Consider the following 17581-nt stretch of genomic DNA (forward strand, 5'->3'; position numbering starts at 1 on the left):
AGGGGAAAGACCCTCATTATGGTTTTTCTTCAGATCCATTTTCTATTTCTTCAGCACCAACTGTATTTTGCAACAAATAAAACAGGATTGGATTTTTAAATTCTGCTGTTTTTTGCAGATTCCCAGTCTGTGGTGGCATTGCTGGGTTTCTGCTTTCCAGCATTAATTATATCTCCCTCTAAAAATGCCCTGTTTCTTTCTTGGTGCATTTATTACCTTGTTTGGTTTTGGAGCTCTCAGAGACAGTTTTCTGGGGCCACAATGGTCTGTTTGATGCAAGGTCTTCAAGATCAAAAGGAAAGAGGAATGTAAGAACTAAGAAATCCAAGGCCTGAAATGGGTGCTGCCCAGTTTTCTGAATTTTTGTTAATGTCTGGGTGATTTGTCTAAGAATTGACAAGTTCTAATTGAGGTTTTGTCCCTGCTTGGGATATTTATAAATTATACCCCCATGTGTCCTTTTTGGATCTATTAAGCTGTGAATGCATATTGTAGATGTGGCCTTTCAGCTAGGGCGTGTAAGGTCTCTACTCATCACTGCTTTTCTTGAATTTTTCTGGCATTCAATTGCCTTGGAAACATCTCTGGCTCTGCAAAATGTGGTTCATATCAGTTGTTGGGATCAAACACCGATGCACAAACAGATCCATATGACAGGGTTGGTTTTATATTTGTTCTCATACACAGCAAAGCTAAAATTAAAGGGACAGATGGTGGGGTGTCTATCTTCTTTCCTGTGTCTCCCCATATTCTGTTGAACCCTTCCTTTGGGAAGGGTGAGGCAATTAGATATGAACAAAAAGCCCTGAGGGGAGCTCATGGGTCATCACCCCTGGTTGCCATGAAAGAATGGGGAGGTAATGATGCGAGATGTGGACAGGTCTGGTGTCGGTGCTGGGTGGTACAGGTCATCTCCGAGAGCCTGCACACTCCCAGGGGTTTGAATTGCACAGGAGCAGGTGACTCCAGCTGGTTCCCAGGTGATGCAAGAGGTGCAGATCCAGGCAGATCCCTTGTCAGCCGCTGAAAAGTTGTGTGCGTGCGTGTGAAATTTCTAGGCTTAATCTGCATTACAGTGTGTGTGTGCATGCATGTAAGCTTTCTGCAGAGCTCTAGAGCATGTGTGTCATGTGGGGTGAGGCCAGAAAAGCAGATGTCCTGACCATGCCCCTCCTACTCAGGGATTAGAGATGCTCAGGGGACAGCAGAGAGAAGCTGGGACACACTTCCCTGACTCACTGCCAGAGACAGCAGCAGCTTCTGCAGGTTCAATAGGCCTCTGCTCTTTGGTCAAATAAAATCCTGCAGCTCCATTTCCAGCAACCATCCCCTTCTTTTGGTTAACCAGAGAGGAGGAGGATGGCCTATGCTGAGGAAGACAGGTAAGGTGCTGTGAAATAGGGGATGCACGGATGTCCAAGCTGGATGGGGCTAACAAAATTACATTGCTTTTCCTCACCTTGTTTCCTTTCTACTGGGCACTCAATAAATGTCAGACAAAGGCTGCTCAGAAGTAAACATCTTATTATTGGAGAGGAATCTGGCCATCTGCCTGTGCAGGTGCTGGTATTATGAAATATGGCAGTGAGTAGGTGACCTTGGGAGAGGTTATGGGCCAGAAAAGGCAAATATCTCCTGTGGAGAGGCACAGACTGTGAATACATATGGCCATGTGCCCCCAAACAAAATGCTTTAGCTGTATATTGGGATAGGTCTGCTTTTTTACATAGATTTGCTTTTGGCCAACTTAGAAGCAAATAAGAGTGGGTTTTTTTCATGCCATAAAAGATCTGTCACCGGTGACAGTCCTGTGCTTTGCAGCAGATGTGTTTCTCCAGTGGATGACAGCAATCACAATAAAGGGGATTGTGTTTTCAGCTGATCCTGTGATTTAATCCAAAGCAATGCTACCAAGCACTATTATTAGGTGTGCATTGTTAGAGCAGCTAGAGGGGCCTTTGTGCTACATGTATTAATTCAAGCTGTCAAAAAGCTTGCACAGGCCTTGTGCTCATGCAGTTCCAGGCCAAACACTCTGCTTGGTGACCCACGGGTCAAACTCCCCCTTTGCTCCTGCTGAGCAGGTATCTCCCTTGCATTCAGAAATTATCAGTGCCTGCCAGTCCCTTTGATGCCATCCGGAAGGGTTCTGAAAGCTAAATACTGCAAGCAGATTAATTTTGGCATCGCTGTGCTCTCAGCACTGGGGACAGCTCTGATGTGCCCAAAGCTTTTGGGATGGACAGGGCTCTGCCAGGCCCCTGTGCTCTTGCTGGAGCTCCTTTCAGGCAAAGAAATATATGCAGCACTGGAGATTTACTTCTTTGGTTAAGAAGCATTTTAATATTTTCTGTTTAAAAGGAAAAAAATTCACTCTAACTTGGCATAGCTCAGTCAGTCCTGATGTCTTCAGCAGACATTGAATGGGTTCCATCCCACATTCCTAAAATTTCTGAGGATATAGGAATAATATCCATTCTTTAATGTTATTTTGCAACACTTTATGCACTTAAAAAAAATACTGGAACAAGCAGTATTATGGTCATGAGGAAGAGCAGATTCGGGTGACCTGGTTCTTTTCTCATGCCTGCCACAGGTATGTCAAAACCTTGGGCATTACATATAAATTCTCTTGGCTCCCTTGAATTTCTAAACAAGGATTACAGTTATTCAGCAGAGAAACTGGGGGGAATTGTTCATTAATGTATGTAAAACACTTTTAAAGCTTTTGTCTGGGAGCAAGTGATAACGTAGTCAAGTGTAGTCTTTATTAATGTCATTTTCACAGCTCCTGCTTATTTCAGGAGCTCATGATGCACTTAGAAAATTCAGTATATGATGGTAAATAAACTTTCTCATTTCCAAACTTTCCCTTCGGAAAGTACTTCAGCTAAGTATGACTCTTCATTTTAATCTATGTGTATGGAAGTTATTTCTTCCCATTGGATTGCAGGTTTATGACATTTTTGTGTATTTTTGACATTACAGTTTATAACTAGGACCATAAGTTCCATGTATTTTATGTTGGATAATACTTACAGTTGTAACTAGACCAGTTAAGAGGCTAAATGCTCACAGAAAACACCTGTGCAATAACTACTGACCCTGTCAGTATAAAGAAAGAACAAGCATATCTGGTACTTTAGTCAGAAGAACCAATCCTCTTAGTGGCCTGAGACTTCCTGGAGTGAGGAGCACCACTGCCTAAGCTTTTCTGTCTGTCCTCTAAGACTGCTGAGAGCAGCATTACAGCATTACTGGGGTTTACAACTCTTGAAAAAAGAGACTTGATAAAAAAGAACCAAAAGAAACATTCCTGGATAGATAGCGAGTGCTTATCAGCACCTCCAGTCAATTTTACATCACCTGCAGCCTCACAGTATCCGATTTTCTCACCTTTCAATAATCAGATCGACTACTCATACAGAGAACAGCTGCCCCTGCCTGTGGGTTCACTCCAGGACCCAGTCCTCTACCATGTACAGTCATTAATTCTACTCATCAATGGTAATGATTGAGTTGCTTCCAAGAACTGCTACTAGTACTCCTGCTTTTGAGGATAGTTTCCAATCAACCTTGATATTGACTTTCAGAAAATGTCTGCATTGTCCTATTGGAAACAGGATTATAGGATTATTTTGCTATTGATTGCATTTCAAAACTGTGATTAAGGCATCTGAATACTGGGCTAAGAGGTTAAAAGTTGAACTCTTCTCCTTTCCTATGAGACAGATGTACAACAGGCACTGTAATGCCAATTCTATCCCACCTTCAGGCAATGGGGCTCCTGCTGCATTAGACTTTTTTTAACCAAAGTATCTGCTGAGTCCTCCTCTTGAATGACTTTAAACTCTGGGGCCCAAATTCCTGGTTTTCACTTGTTTTGATGGAGACTGATGTCACTGGGCCTCTTGGCTATGTCTGGACTGCAGGTGTGATCCCATGCCCACTCTGTGGGAGAAAAGAGGCTGAGTACAATCTCCCTGTTTATCCTTCTGTACTGGAGGCACGAGGTATCGAGGAGGTGGGTGTCTGACATGTGGCACCAGCCTAGATGGAAGTAGTGGGAGCTGATGGTGCTCAACACTTACAGAGATTGGCTTCTCCATCTCTGTAGATGATGCTTCACCCATGTTTCAGAAGTTTACCTGAATCTTTACCTTCTGCAGATGACAGTGTCTACTCCTTAATCAGCACAGCATTCCAGCTGTGTTGTTCAGGTGTCTTCAGAGCTCCACACACTTGTATTTCCCTATCACAGGCTGGACATCCCCATGCACACTCATATAGGTTGGAATTTCTCTGTCTAATTGTGCTTTTCCCTTTCTTCAGTAACTCAGGAGAGAACAGAGCCCATCAGAAGCAGGAGTGGTTATACCTTGTGACATTTCTGTGATCTAGGTATCATTAGCCATTCTTCATCTACAGAATGAAGCAGCCAAGGGGATTCAAATTATTTCCCTGTAGTCAGGGGTAAAATATATGAGATTAAAAGTGATGCATCTTCAATAATAGCAGTGAAGCTTCTATTATTGTAGTCTTAATGAAATTTCTTTTTCTCTGCACCTTTTCAGGAGTTTTGTCCTTTGAAGCTTGTTCTTGGAATGGGCTAACAGTCTCACTGAATGGGATAACAGTCTCACTGTTCTCCTCCTGCAGAAATAGCTACGAGGTGTATAAGGAGGCAGCAGACTGGCTGCGTGCCCGAGCTGCCCAGCAGCCCAGGATCGCCCTCGTCTGCGGCTCTGGGCTGGGAGCTCTGGCTGATGTGTTGGAGAACAGGACAGTCTTCCCCTATGAGGACATCCCTCACTTCCCACGGAGCTCAGGTGAGCTCAGCTCAGGGCATCAGCACCCACCCACCAGCAGCCTGCAGCAGAGCCCCACGCAGGGATCTGCAGACCTCCCACACTGGTGAAATGTGTGTCCATAGTAAAAAACCATAAAAATAGCACAGATATAGGTGCTATTTATTTAGGTGTATCTATAGGTGTATATATTTATTTGATTTCCAGCTCCTGCTTTTGCAGTGCTTGGCCCTGCAGCAAAGCAAAATCATCAATTAGCAGATCCCTCTAAAGTCAAATTCCTTGAGACCTGTGACTAAACTGAGACTTTGTTAATTTGCAGTGTCAGGGCATGTTGGCAGATTGGTGTTTGGGGAGCTGAATGGACAGCCCTGCGTGTGCATGCAGGGACGTTTCCACTCCTACGAAGGCTACTCTCTCAGCATGGTGAGTTCTCCTTAAGGAAAACATTCACGTAGGGGAGATGTATTGTAAAAGCTGCAGAAGTGACTGCTTCCTTTGCTATCTAGCTGCAGAATGCTAGCTCTTGCAATGAACTTACATTGCTCTTGAAATTAGTCTTTCTTAGATTTCAGATCTGCCCCCAAAAAATTGAATTGGGAGTTCAAACCAGGAGGTAGTTGGCTTCTGCTGAGTGAAGAAGATGCTGTACAGCCATACAAATTGGCTGACCCTGCTACTCTTACAGGGAGAAATAATTAATCATATAAGGCAGATGAATTTACGTGCTTTAACTTAGTCAGTTTACTCATGATTTAAATCAACAATGAGAAAACTTCGATAAGAATAATCTATTTTAATCTTCTACTGCATTTATATAGTTTACAGCTTTTTTTTTTTTTTTCCCCTAGAAAAAGTTCCCAGGCTACTGCAAGCTGCTATAACCTCCCAGCTAACATACTGGAATGTGTGGAGATTTATGTTACCTACCATATATGTACTTTTCTGCTAGAAAACAACAATAATATTTACTTTTTGGCTCTTTTTTTTTTAAATTTGCATAGCTCTGTGATTTTCCTTTTTTGCATTGAGGTTGTTTGCATTTGGATATAAACTGTAATTTTTGGGACCACCCAACTTCTTATAGAAAAACAGCTATTTTAAAATCACTCAGTACAAAGTTAGCTTTATCAAGACATGTTTGTCTATTAAAATTAACTTACTTCTTGAAGTGTCCATTACTAGGAAATGTTTTGCTCTCAGTAGCATTTGATTGATAGCATGCATCACCCAAATTCCCTTGTGACTCCTCAAAATCAAACTTCTTAATTTTTTTTTCTCCAGCTCCCAACTGTTCCTTAGCTTTGGATTACTCTCCAAGTCCATGTGCATAAATAGTTACTTCAATCAGCACAGTGGTTTGATCTCTGCAAGACCTTGGCAGTGAGCAAAAACTATCTGCATGTTCTTTCTGTACCACCTTTATTTGACCTTAGTGCAACTGTGCTCTTGGATTTTAATGCAAGACTTTGTTTCATTGCAAGATTATGTTTAATTTGTTTAAAAAGCATTAACATTCTATTTAAATTAGAGGAATGTTTAAAATTGCAGAAGGTTGTTTTGTCTCCCTATGTAGACTCTTTGCATGCACAAATTGTGACATGACAAATGTAGTAGCAGTAGCTGTCTGCTGACTGTGATACTCATTGCACATATGCTTTTGGTTCTTACAGATCACCTTTCCCATCAGGGTGTTCTTTCTCCTGGGGGTGGAGATCTTGATTGTCACAAATACTGCTGGAGGACTGAATCCCCACTTCCAAGTGGGGGACATCATGTTCATAAGGGATCACATCAGCTTCTTTGGCTTGGGAGGGCAGAATCCCCTGCGTGGGCCAAATGATGAGCGGTAAGAAGGCATCGGCTCCACTGTTACCAATTAATCTTTTCTTCCTTCAGCCATGGGCTGGCACTGCCAGTTGTGCCTGCTGACAAATATTTACTGAGAGGCAGAGTTTGGCTCCAGGTAACCACAAGGGAAGAGTTACAGCAATAGCTGTATGTGCTGTGCTGCCTGCCCTGCCTTCCCTTGGCTGTTGCTTACTTTTACAAGCCTACAAGGAGCTCACACACAAACCCCCAGAAGGTTTTGTTTTGTACAAGTAGGTCTGATCCTTCTCCTGACATGACCAGCTGTACCATCTGCTAAAGACACCCACTGCTCCTCTTCTTATCAGCCCTTCTCTCTGTTGGTTCCTCTTAACTGAGCAATCAGTGAACTGTGCTGTCTCCAGCCTGGGTTTATCAACAGCCATTTCTGGTGTGATGGAATGGGTACAGCAGAGGCCAGGCAGTAAATGGAGGGCAGAGCAAAGGTGAAACCTCTAAAATTCCTGATCACCACTGCTGTATCCAGGTCTTTAAACTGGAGTGCTTTGTATTCACTGAAGGCATTGCTCTGATGAGGGGTGGTTGTCTTGGCAGCTTCTTCCAAGACCTTGAGATCTACAAGAGCCACCTGCTGCTGGCTGAACTGGGAAGTCAGGTTTCCTGTACTGGCTGTATAGCAGAGTCTTTACCTTACTGAGAGTGCAGAGAGGAGCTTCTAACATATCCTCACCCCTGGAATGCAGTTGCCAACAGATTTGGATTTGCTTTGAGCAAGATACTGGACTAGATAACCTCAAGGTCCCTTCAGAAATGAATTTATGATCCCAAAATCCTTCCAAGATACTATCAGACTGGTAAGGTGGAAAGCCCATTGTGAAAAATGGACATGTTTGCAGGGCAGGCACCTGGATTGTCCTCAGATCTTTCCAGAGAGAAAGTTCTGCTGAGAGTAAGGTGGCCTGCCTGGCTTTCAATTAGTTCCTTCCTGATGTAACAGCAGACCTGGCTCTTGCTTCTGAAATAATCTGAAAGGTGCTGGCAGCTGCCTCAGGAGAAATAATCACTGTGCTGCGATTCCATGGCAAGAGGACAGTACCCATCTGAAGTGGAACATCTTTACATTTTTGTAGGTGTTGCTGTGGGTTGGAGGAAAGTGATCAAAAGCAGAGAAGCTACATAGGGTGTTTAAAGCTCTCTGGACTTGCATAATTGCTCTGGAGCAGGAGGAGAAACTCCAATCAAACAACTGCATCTGGACAGCGTTCAAAGGCAGCATAGCTGCCTCATTGCCTCCCAAAAGCAGCTTCTTGGTGAAGACTGCAGTGCTCTGGGAGGTGACTTCTGTACTGCTGACCAAGGCATCAAAATGGGCAAAACGTCTTTATGAATCAGGTTTCAAAGTATTGCAGAGATTTAGCTGAGCAAACTCCGAAAATCCTGTCCAGCTGAGCTACCAGGAAGGATTTATCTAAGCACAACAGAGCAAAACTAGAGGCAATGAAGTGATGTGGAAATAATATTTTTTTTAATAAATTAGAGATTGGGCTTCTGCATTGCTGGCCATCCTTCAGAGAAGGGAAGCAATTTTCATGGTGATGAATACTTATTACCTTAGACCAGAAGGGGAAGGTTGTTTTTATTTATATAATATTTAATGTTTATAAAAACAAAATAAGGCACCTACTGCCCTAAGCATTCAGCTGGAAGAACATGTAAACAAACAGAAGATTTAATAACATAAATGAGGGACCTGCTCCACTCGTACTGAACTGCGTTGGTGAACGTGGCTGGGAGTTTATTTTCTAGGTTTCCTCAGTGGCAGCATAACAATCTTTGCCATCTTCTTCTGCTCTCCTTGGGTCAAGAGCAGGATTCACTCCATCAGGAGCAGGACTGAGCTGCTATTTTAAGACCTAAAGCAAGAGATTCAGTTTTGAAGCAGAAGATGAAAGCTACCTAAAATATGGCCCTGGAGCTGCAAGATGTAAAGTAGGTGCCTGCTGTGATGGGCCTTAAATGCAGGGACTGATGCTCCATCAGGCCGGGCTCAAACTCCCATCCAGGGACAGCGTGAGGGACTCTGTGCCTCAGAGCAGCAACTGTCTGGTGGGGAATGTTTACCAGACATCATGAGCAGCTACTGAGGAGAGAGAGGACTGGCCATCAGTGCTCCCTAGAGACAGGAGCCCTTGAAAAACCATTCCAGAAGGGTTCCTGCAGAAGGGAAGTAGTGCTAGACCTTCCAACAACCATAAGCTCTGTGTGCTGACAGTCTTGGATGACTAGATCTAGCAGGAATGTCATGCCCAGGTAGGTGCCCCATTCCTGGAAACATTTAAGGCCAGATGGGACAGGACTCTGAGCAACCTGATCTAGCTGAAGATGTCTGTCACTGTCAAGGCAGGACGGGAATGAGAAGACTCTGACTCAGAAGCTGCTGAGAGTAAAACTCCGGTTTATTCAAAATACACCGCTCTTTTATACAGAGCTTCCTGAGGACCAATTCCATTGGTCCTGAAGTGAAAACAATCCAAACCATTGGTGCAAAGTGCTTGACACACAGTGATAGAACTTAACTATAAACAATGTGGATAACAAGAGAACTAAAGAATTATTTACATTATTTTCCAACTTTTTCCCAGGCTTCTGCCTGGCTAGAAACTCTCAGTTTCTCTCTTTGACTGAATCTGAGACCCACAGATGTCCCTGCTCACTGCATGGATTTTGATGAGATGGCCTTTGAAGGTCTCTTCCAACCTAAACTATTCCATGATTGATGGCAGAATTACCTAATGATAAAAGCAGAATGAGAGAGGTTGCGTCCATGGCAGGTCTGCACTTAACACTTCTCTTTTCTCTAAAGAATGACCATCCCTGGACTCTGACGGAGGCAGCAGTAGCACTATCACACATCTGTGTCCTTTACTGCCTTTCAGGTTTGGAGTGAGGTTTCCCTGCATGTCAGATGCTTATGAACAAGATCTGCTTGGGCTGGCAATGGAGAGTGCCCAGGAGCTGGGGTTCCTGAGCTTCACCAGGGACGGAGTGTACTGCATGCAGGCTGGGCCCTGCTACGAGACCATCGCCGAGTGCCGCCTGCTGCAGGCGCTGGGAGCTGATGCTGTGGGTGAGCTGCCAGCCTGGGCTGCCAGGGCTCTTTGAGCACGTGGATTGAACTGTTAATTCTGCTCAAGGCTGACTTGCTTCAGTCTTTGACTCTCTAAGTCTCCTGGGGCTAGAGAAATGAGCTCTGTGTATTTCTGCTTCATTCTGCAGTGGCTTAGTGCAGCTCCTGGGAGGATCTGCACAAAGTCCCTGTGCTTACAGCTGTGCAGGATAGGGATCCCAGCACAACTTAGTGTTTATTTCCCAAATACAAAGTCTCTCATGCTCAGATGGCTCCACTTCAGGTGGACTGAGTGGGGCTCAATAAAAATGAAGTCTTTTCCTGACATTGTAAAGATTTTCACTGTACTTTTTCTCTACAAACCAGCCTTTCTTATGAGTCTTGTTTAGGGATGGTAATCGTGGATACCTTCCAAACTGTGTAAAAGAAAACTAAGTGCCATGATCCATATGATTCCTCCAGCTACGATTCCTTCTCTGGCCCCTGGCTCATGGAAGTTTGTATATTAATACCTGCAGATTTGTTGCATGTGAGGAAAGGAGTTCAGCTCCCCTCAAAGACATTTTTATTTCTAAAAGTATAAAAAGCAATATATAAATTTTATATAAAAAGCAATAGCTTTATATTTTATATAAAAAGCAATAGCTTTATATTTTATATAAAAAGCAATAGCTTTTTTAGCCAAGGAAGAGCCAAATGACACAGCACATCAGTACTTCCTTAGCAAGTCTGCAAGCAGTCTGACACATCTTGAGGAGGGAGCTGTGGCACAAGGATCAAATGCAGGAGGTTTATTGTGCTGAACAGAGTTATAACTGTAGTCTGCAGCTATTTGAGCCTTGTACGTATCACAGCCTTTAACTATTACAGAGTTCAGACACAGAGCTGTGGGGAATGAGACAAGGGCATGTGCTTGGAGGTAGGATTGTGGTTTGCAGCCTTGGAGAGGTCTTGTTTTGGTGTAAATCCTGACTTATTCTGGTCCTTTCCTCTCCTCCTGTAGGCATGAGCACTGTCCCAGAGGTAATTGTGGCCAGGCATTGTGGCCTCCGAGTGCTTGGGATCTCCCTCATCACCAACAAATCGGTGATGAGCTACAGCAGCCAAGAGAAAGCCAACCACGAGGAAGTGCTGCGCATCTCGGTGGTCCGGGCTGAAGCCCTGCAGAAACTGGTCACCCACCTCCTTGGGAAGCTGGGGGAAAGCACAAACTCTCTATGACCTCCAGCCATTAATCCTGCATATCATAACGTGTGTGAACACTACCAAGTGCTGGGGGAGAGCTGTTGGTGGGACTGTCCCCTTCTCTCCCAATTTTAAATAGACCTTTTGATCTTTGTGCTTTATCTGATTAGGTGCAGAGGTTCAGTTTGAATTTTGCCAGGATGATCCCCTCATTAATAGCTGGTGACCAAAACAGCTTACTGGCACTTCAACATTCTGGCACATTCCCAAACCCCAGTGTCAACAGAGCCCCAGAGACTGTGACCTCCAGCTGTCTCTCTTGGGACACCCTCCTGCCCCAAGTCTCTGCTCCCCACTGCACATGAGCCAGATCAAGAGCTGGTCATGGGGCTTGGTGCCTGCTGGGCCTGCTTTGGTAGGGCCTGCTCTGAAACCAGTGGAAGCCCAGGAAAAAAATGAGTTTTGGATACATGAAATGGGCCAGGATAAAAATGAGATCTGCCTGGAACAAGCAATGGTGCAGAGCAGGTGAATCACAATTGATTTTACAGCTTGGAAAACCACTGCATTGCCAGGGAAAGTCATTGTGTGACTTCCCCTCCCAGAAGGGCCACTCTTTCCTCACCCTTGGCACCTCATGACCAGCTGCAGAGCAGCACATCCCCAGCACTCCTCACACCTCTCTATTTTGTTTTATTGCCCAATTTAGCAGGACATGAAAATTCAGCTCAGTACAAGGCATGGCTTACCTGTGCACCATGTAAACATTGCCAAGCTGGAAGCAGAATCCAGGTCCATGTCTCCCTGGTTTTGATCAGTTTCTGGATGTCTTGGAGATCAGTGGCTTCAGCACTGCAGACTGGTCTCCTGTTGGTGCCCAAAGACAGAGAGATCTGTTCGATCCCATGTTTCACATGAGCTTTGCTGCTGTCCCTGCAGCAGATTTTGGAGCACCAATGGTTTGTGGATTTTAACAATGTGAAATTACAGGGGAAATATTTTGAAACAGGTATGATATTTTTCTGACACTTTCTTGGTCCTCTTACATAAAGCAAATGAACCAAACCAAATGATTAAAGGACAAACAGGAGAGGTTGTCCCTTCCCAGTGTGTTTATGGTCTGTCAAGAAAGGGGGAACATTCACCAGAATGGTGCATTATTCATTGTTCCTCAAAGGTCAAGCTGAGCTGGGGATGCAGCTGGATGTGAAACAGTGACAGTAATTATTAGATAACCTTTTTCCCTTCATTTATCTTGTAGTTCTCTATAAAGCCCATCACTGTCATAGCTTAATGTTTTTAGTTGACTCAGTGGTCTGAACTGAAGACACCCAACCAGTCATGGAGAGCTCCCAACCTGCCTTCCTAAATTTAGCTGACCAGTTGTTTACCATTGACACTTGCCCTCCGTCACAGCCTTCAGCCTTCCATGACATTTCTTCCATTTTTTTCCAGATGGGTATTTGCTTGAAGCCTTTCATGCTGCAGTTACTGGTGTCAGCTGCAGTATCCATGGTGCAGATGTTGCCACCAGGAGGAACAGTTGTGCTGTGAATGTTTTCCATTATATGACAGCGCTTCAGGTGTAGGGGAGATCTTGGGGTGGCCCCCTTGTCTCCTCCTGGGCAATGTTACCTGTGGTCAGCCCTGAGAAATATCTGCCCAGCCTGGTTTGGAGGACTTGTGGAAGGGAGGGATTCATTGCTTGTGCTTTCCTGGCAGCCTCACTTGTTCAGCAGCTCCTGGCACTTGGAGGAGCCCTCAGAGACGGCAGCTCTTCCCATTTTGTGGGTCTGACTGTCAGGACAGTCTCTGGGACCAGTTCTGGTGGTGGCCTGCAAAGGGAGAGAGGCTCCAGCTCCATCTTTCACAATGCTGTTCCCTTTCCAGATCAAGAGGAGTGAAGTGCTTGTCAAGGGGAGCAGTACGAGCAGGGAAATATGAAAAGTGGCAGATGTGCAGAGCAAGAAGGAGCCACTTCTACCTGCTCCCTTTTCAGACTTGTCCCAGTATGAGCTTGTTACAGGGCAGGGAGAGAGCAGATAATTTCCCCTGCCTAGAGAAAATGGTGCTTCACATTCATCTAATTAATACTTGGTAAATACAGAGTCTCTCAAGTGGGAGTGGAAGGCAGCTGTGCAGTTCGCTGTAGCTAGCAGCAGCCAGAGTAGCTAAGGCTGGGATTTCAGCAAACTCCATTAATTAATCAGAGTCAGGCTGGGCTGGGATGTGAAGGGAAGCATCCAAAAAAAAAACCTGCTGTTGTGCTGGTACTTCTCAGGCAGGGTTTGAGATGATGAGGAGCTTGGCAGCAGCACCTGCTTTCAGCAGGCCAGCCTGCTCCTCTCTTCAGCTGCACCAGAAGCAGATACCATGCTCTTGTGTCTGAATACAGCTGAAATGCAACTTAAAATTGAACCTGAAAATCACCATACAGCTAAATCTTCAGCAAATTTTGTCTGTTAAAAAAAAAAATCTAAATTTCATCTGAACCTTTAAATAGTTTGAAGCTCTTCTTTCAGCTGTCCAGAATTGGCTTGGATAGCCCAAACTTTGCATGAACATCCTTATTTTTGTACTTGTCAAAGGTAAGAGGAAGAGGCTCTGGGCACTTTGGAAAGGATCTTATTCATTTGCAGGTATGAGGGGAAATACAAAACACAGTGAGCTCATCTGGCTTTGGAGGTACTTTTAATACAGCTTTGGGTTCTTTTAATGCTGATGAATTTCTAAAGTCTGAAATATGGTGATGCAAGATGGGCAAGACGTGTGGGGAAGGAATTGTGAGGAAATTAAACCTGCTGTGATCCTGAAAACTCTGTTTCTGTTTGCTGTGCCAATGCCACTGGTTAGAAAGAAAGGAGGTGCTTAACTCCTCCCCCAGCATCCAGGCTGGAGGATAACCCAGGGAAATCCCACAGAACCACATCCCTGGGGGACCAGAACTCAAAGCTCAGGATAAGCAGGACCAACATTTGACCAGCACTTGGCACAGGTATTTCTTACTGATCCCAGTAGGCTGACAAACTTATGGAAAAAATACTAAGAACCAAAGTACCTCTACTGAACTTCTGAGCAGCTGGAAAATCAGTGGGCTGTGGTAATGCCAGAGCAGCAAGTCATCTCTGCTGGGGGCAGGACACTGTTCCCTTCATGCTCTGCCTTTTGTGTAGTGCTTTTGGTGGTTTCTGGCAACACCCATGGCTGAAATGACAACCTCAGCTTTCTCCATTCTGTTACTCTGTGCCACTTACCTGCTTCTGAGGCCCAGGGCATTGTGGTCATAGAGATAAGCTGAAAGATGCATGAAAAGCTGAGGCACCTGGCAAGTGGTAAAAGAGCCCCAAATGACATGATGGTCCTTGCTGTCTCAGTGCTGTGGCTGGCAGTGAGCCCAAGTGCTGCCTGATGGGGGAATGCCACCAGCACGGGCTGTCACATGTGGCTGTGCCCGTGGCAAAGGGACATATGGAACACCTGTGTCAGCGCAGGGCAGAGCTGGCACAGCTCCTCCTTTACTCACTCACAGCCATGGACTCATGAGCCAGTCTGCCTCACCCTCTGTGCCAGCCTTTTTTCCAGAGAAAACTTTCCAGATCACAGGGTCCTGCTGTTTCCAGTCCCCTGGAGAAGACAGAGGTGTTATATTGATGCCTTCATGTGAGATTCACATAAAAGTGTGAGGCCAAGAGGAGAAACCTCTGCCACAGCCCTTGGCTGGACCATATCATGAGTGCTTAAGAAGAGATCTCTGCTGTTATCAGAGAAACAACCCTGTGACCCAAAAAATCTGATGGTGTGATTCATCCTGTTTCCTTTGCAAGCCTCGGTTTCCCGCTTTTTGTTTTTTACATGAGGTTTGCCTTTTGCATTCTTTCCTATTTAAAAGTAAGTCAGAAAGCTTTTAAAAACCTGTGCTGTCTCAGCTCAGCAGCGAGCGTGTGCCTTGCCTTCAAGTTATCAAATTTCCCTTAGATGTTTCTCTTTATTGAAAACCTGCAGTTGAATTAGGGAGATTCTGCTGTAGTGGTGTGTTGTTTGGGGTTTTTTCCAGAAGCTTTAGATCTTCACTGCAAGGATTTCATTTGCAGGAAAGAACTAAACTCTCCCCTGCTGTGATGAATGTGCAGCAGGGGGGAACGATGTGGGTCACGGCTGTGGGTTGATCTCAGAGTGCTGCTGAATTAAGTCCTGGCTCTGTAAGCAGCATGATGCTCTGTTCTTTCCAAAATCTGATGGCATGTTCAGATTGAATCATAGACTGTCCTGAGTTGGACCCACAAGGAACATCAAGTCCAAACCCTGGCACTGCACAGGACATCCCAAGAATCCCATCGTGTGTTGATGTGATGGATCCCATCACCCCTGAGAGTGTTGCCCAAATGCTTCCTAAACTCTGCCAGGGTTGGTGATGTGACTAGTGTGACCCTCTCTCTGGGTGAAGAACCTTTTCCTGATATCCAACCTAGGTAGTGGGACAGGGGTGAAGGCTGGAGGAAACCATCCAGCCTTTTCTCCTGCAGAAGGGACATTCAGTGCCTGGACACCCATGGGGGAGATGGCTTCAAACAGCAGCACAACAACCCCTTGCTTTCCTTTCCTGAAGCTTCACAGCCCTCTCTAAAAGTCTTTCTCAGTCTCAGCAAATCCCTTCCTACAGCAATGAGCCCCTCTTGCTCTGCCAACTGCTTCAGAGAGGCAGCTTGGGGAAGCATTTCCCCAGAGAAGGGAGGGAGTAAACCTGGAGCCCAAATATTGCTCCCAGGCCCCAACTTGGAGCAACCTCAGCTCTTTGTTAGCAGAGAGGTGGGAGTCATGGAGCAACAAGAATGGCTGGTGACCCAGAGCCATCCCTGTGCTGGGCTGGAGCTCTGCTCCCTATGGAGCAGATGATGAACCAGTGTTGGTCCCTGTGCCCATTCTCTCCCCTGCCTGGGCACAACTGGGGACACATCCCTAAACCCAGCCCTGCAGAAGCAGTGAATGTCCCCTCTCAGCCCTCAGGAAAAATCAGCTCTGAGGGTGTGGGACAGTAAAGCAATGGGCTCTGCTGGGGAAAATTGTGCTGCAATAATGGAAAAAAGAGGCTTTTTTTGACTAATTTCTGTGCCAAACCACAGGAAATGTGAATGGAATACACAGGACACCCTTCAGTGTCCCTTGTGTGCCTGAAGGTTGCATTGTGCAGCAGGGAAGAGGAGAAGGCCATCCCACTGCTTGGTGTCCCAGTGTGCCTTTCCTCATGGGATGCTGGCACAGCATCTCTTCCCCTGCCTGAGGTCGTGTCCTGCCCTGCCTCAGCCTCCCACAGCGTTAGAGCCCAGGTGTGGCTCCATCTCCACTGCACTGAGCCTCTCCAGGCCCCTGCCATTCAGAGGGAGCACCTCACCCCCTGTGTTCTTCCAGCCAAAAGACAAAAATAAGAGTCACCAGCACCCGGCAGGATGGGCAGTGCCCCGAATAACTCCCAGCAGCTGCCTGCTGCTGCCTGCCTCCCTGCTCTGCGCACATCTGAACTTCCCTGGTGCCTTCTCATCTTTAATTAAGCACTTCCATCAGCTCAGCCTTCTTGCTGGATCTGATTTTTTTTTTTCCCTGTAGCCATAGCAACGCTTCCCCTGGGCAGGCTGCGCTGGAGCCAGTGACAAACCCCATGTGTGGCTGTTTTGTTTGGGCCTAGAAACTTCCCTGCCATTTGGGAAAACTTGGGAAAAGAAAATCCCACAACCAGCTGGTGAGGGGCAAGGGGAGCCAGGGTGAGAAATGTGGTTTTGGCTGAGCATCCCTTCTATCCCCCAAGGAGCCCTGCTCCAGCAGAGATGGCAGAGCCTTGATCTCAGGATTCCTTGGTTTTTCCTCCAAAAGATGTCTGCAGTGCCCATGTTTTGTGTCCTCACTGCAGCCATGGGTGCAAGTGACAGCCCTGCTGTGGCCATTGCACGGTCCCTTGGTGGTGGTGACATAGGCACTGCCATTGCCCTCTCCTCCTGCCAGGACCAGCAAATCATAAGCCATGAGGCAGGGGGACAATGACACAGATGTGGTGACACAAGGCATGGACATGGTGGCACAGGAAGGGATGCAGGGACTTGAGGAAGGAATGGAGTGACAGGGAGGAGGAGGCAGCAGGGCAGAGTGACAGGGCAGTGAGGTGTCAGGAGAGGGGTAGGTGACATTAAGGAGGGCGGCTGGTGTGGGACAGGGGTAAGTTGCACAGGGCAGGGATAGGTGACACAGGGCAGGAGTAGATGTCATGGGACAGCAGTAGGTGAGAGAGTAGGGTTAGGTGACTAGGCAGGGACAAGTGCCAGGGCACGGGCTGCCGAATCCAGTGCCCAGTGCTGCTCCCAGTGTCCCCGTATCCTGGTGTCTCTGTATCCCAGTGTCCTGGCATTCCGGTGTCCTAATGTCCTGGTATGTCCAGGTGTCCCAGCATCTTGGTATCCTGGTGCCCCAATGTTCTCGTATCCCAACGTTCTAGTGTCCTGATATCTTGATATCCCTCTGTCCCCTTGTCCCGCCGTCCAGGTGTCCCAGTGTCTGGGTGTCCCACTGTCCCCCTGTCCCGGTACCTGCTGTCCAGGTGTACCACTGTCTGTGTGCCCCCAAGTCCCGGTGTCCCGTTGTCCGG

General features: G+C 46.2%; 1 protein-coding gene across 1 annotated transcript; it reads left to right on the plus strand.

The window, feature by feature from the left end:
* Window positions 1-1359: 1359 nt before the first annotated feature.
* Window positions 1360-12072, plus strand: LOC100217951 (purine nucleoside phosphorylase). Its single transcript, XM_002187666.5, has 6 exons — window positions 1360-1382; window positions 4660-4829; window positions 5131-5234; window positions 6482-6657; window positions 9575-9765; window positions 10769-12072. The coding sequence occupies exons 1-6, from the start codon at window positions 1360-1362 to the stop codon at window positions 10984-10986; spliced, it is 882 nt and encodes a 293-aa protein (XP_002187702.4). The 3' UTR covers window positions 10987-12072.
* Window positions 12073-17581: the final 5509 nt, after the last annotated feature.

Source organism: Taeniopygia guttata, chromosome 11, assembly GCF_048771995.1.
Source record: "Taeniopygia guttata chromosome 11, bTaeGut7.mat, whole genome shotgun sequence".
NCBI classification, from domain to species: Eukaryota; Metazoa; Chordata; class Aves; order Passeriformes; family Estrildidae; genus Taeniopygia; species Taeniopygia guttata.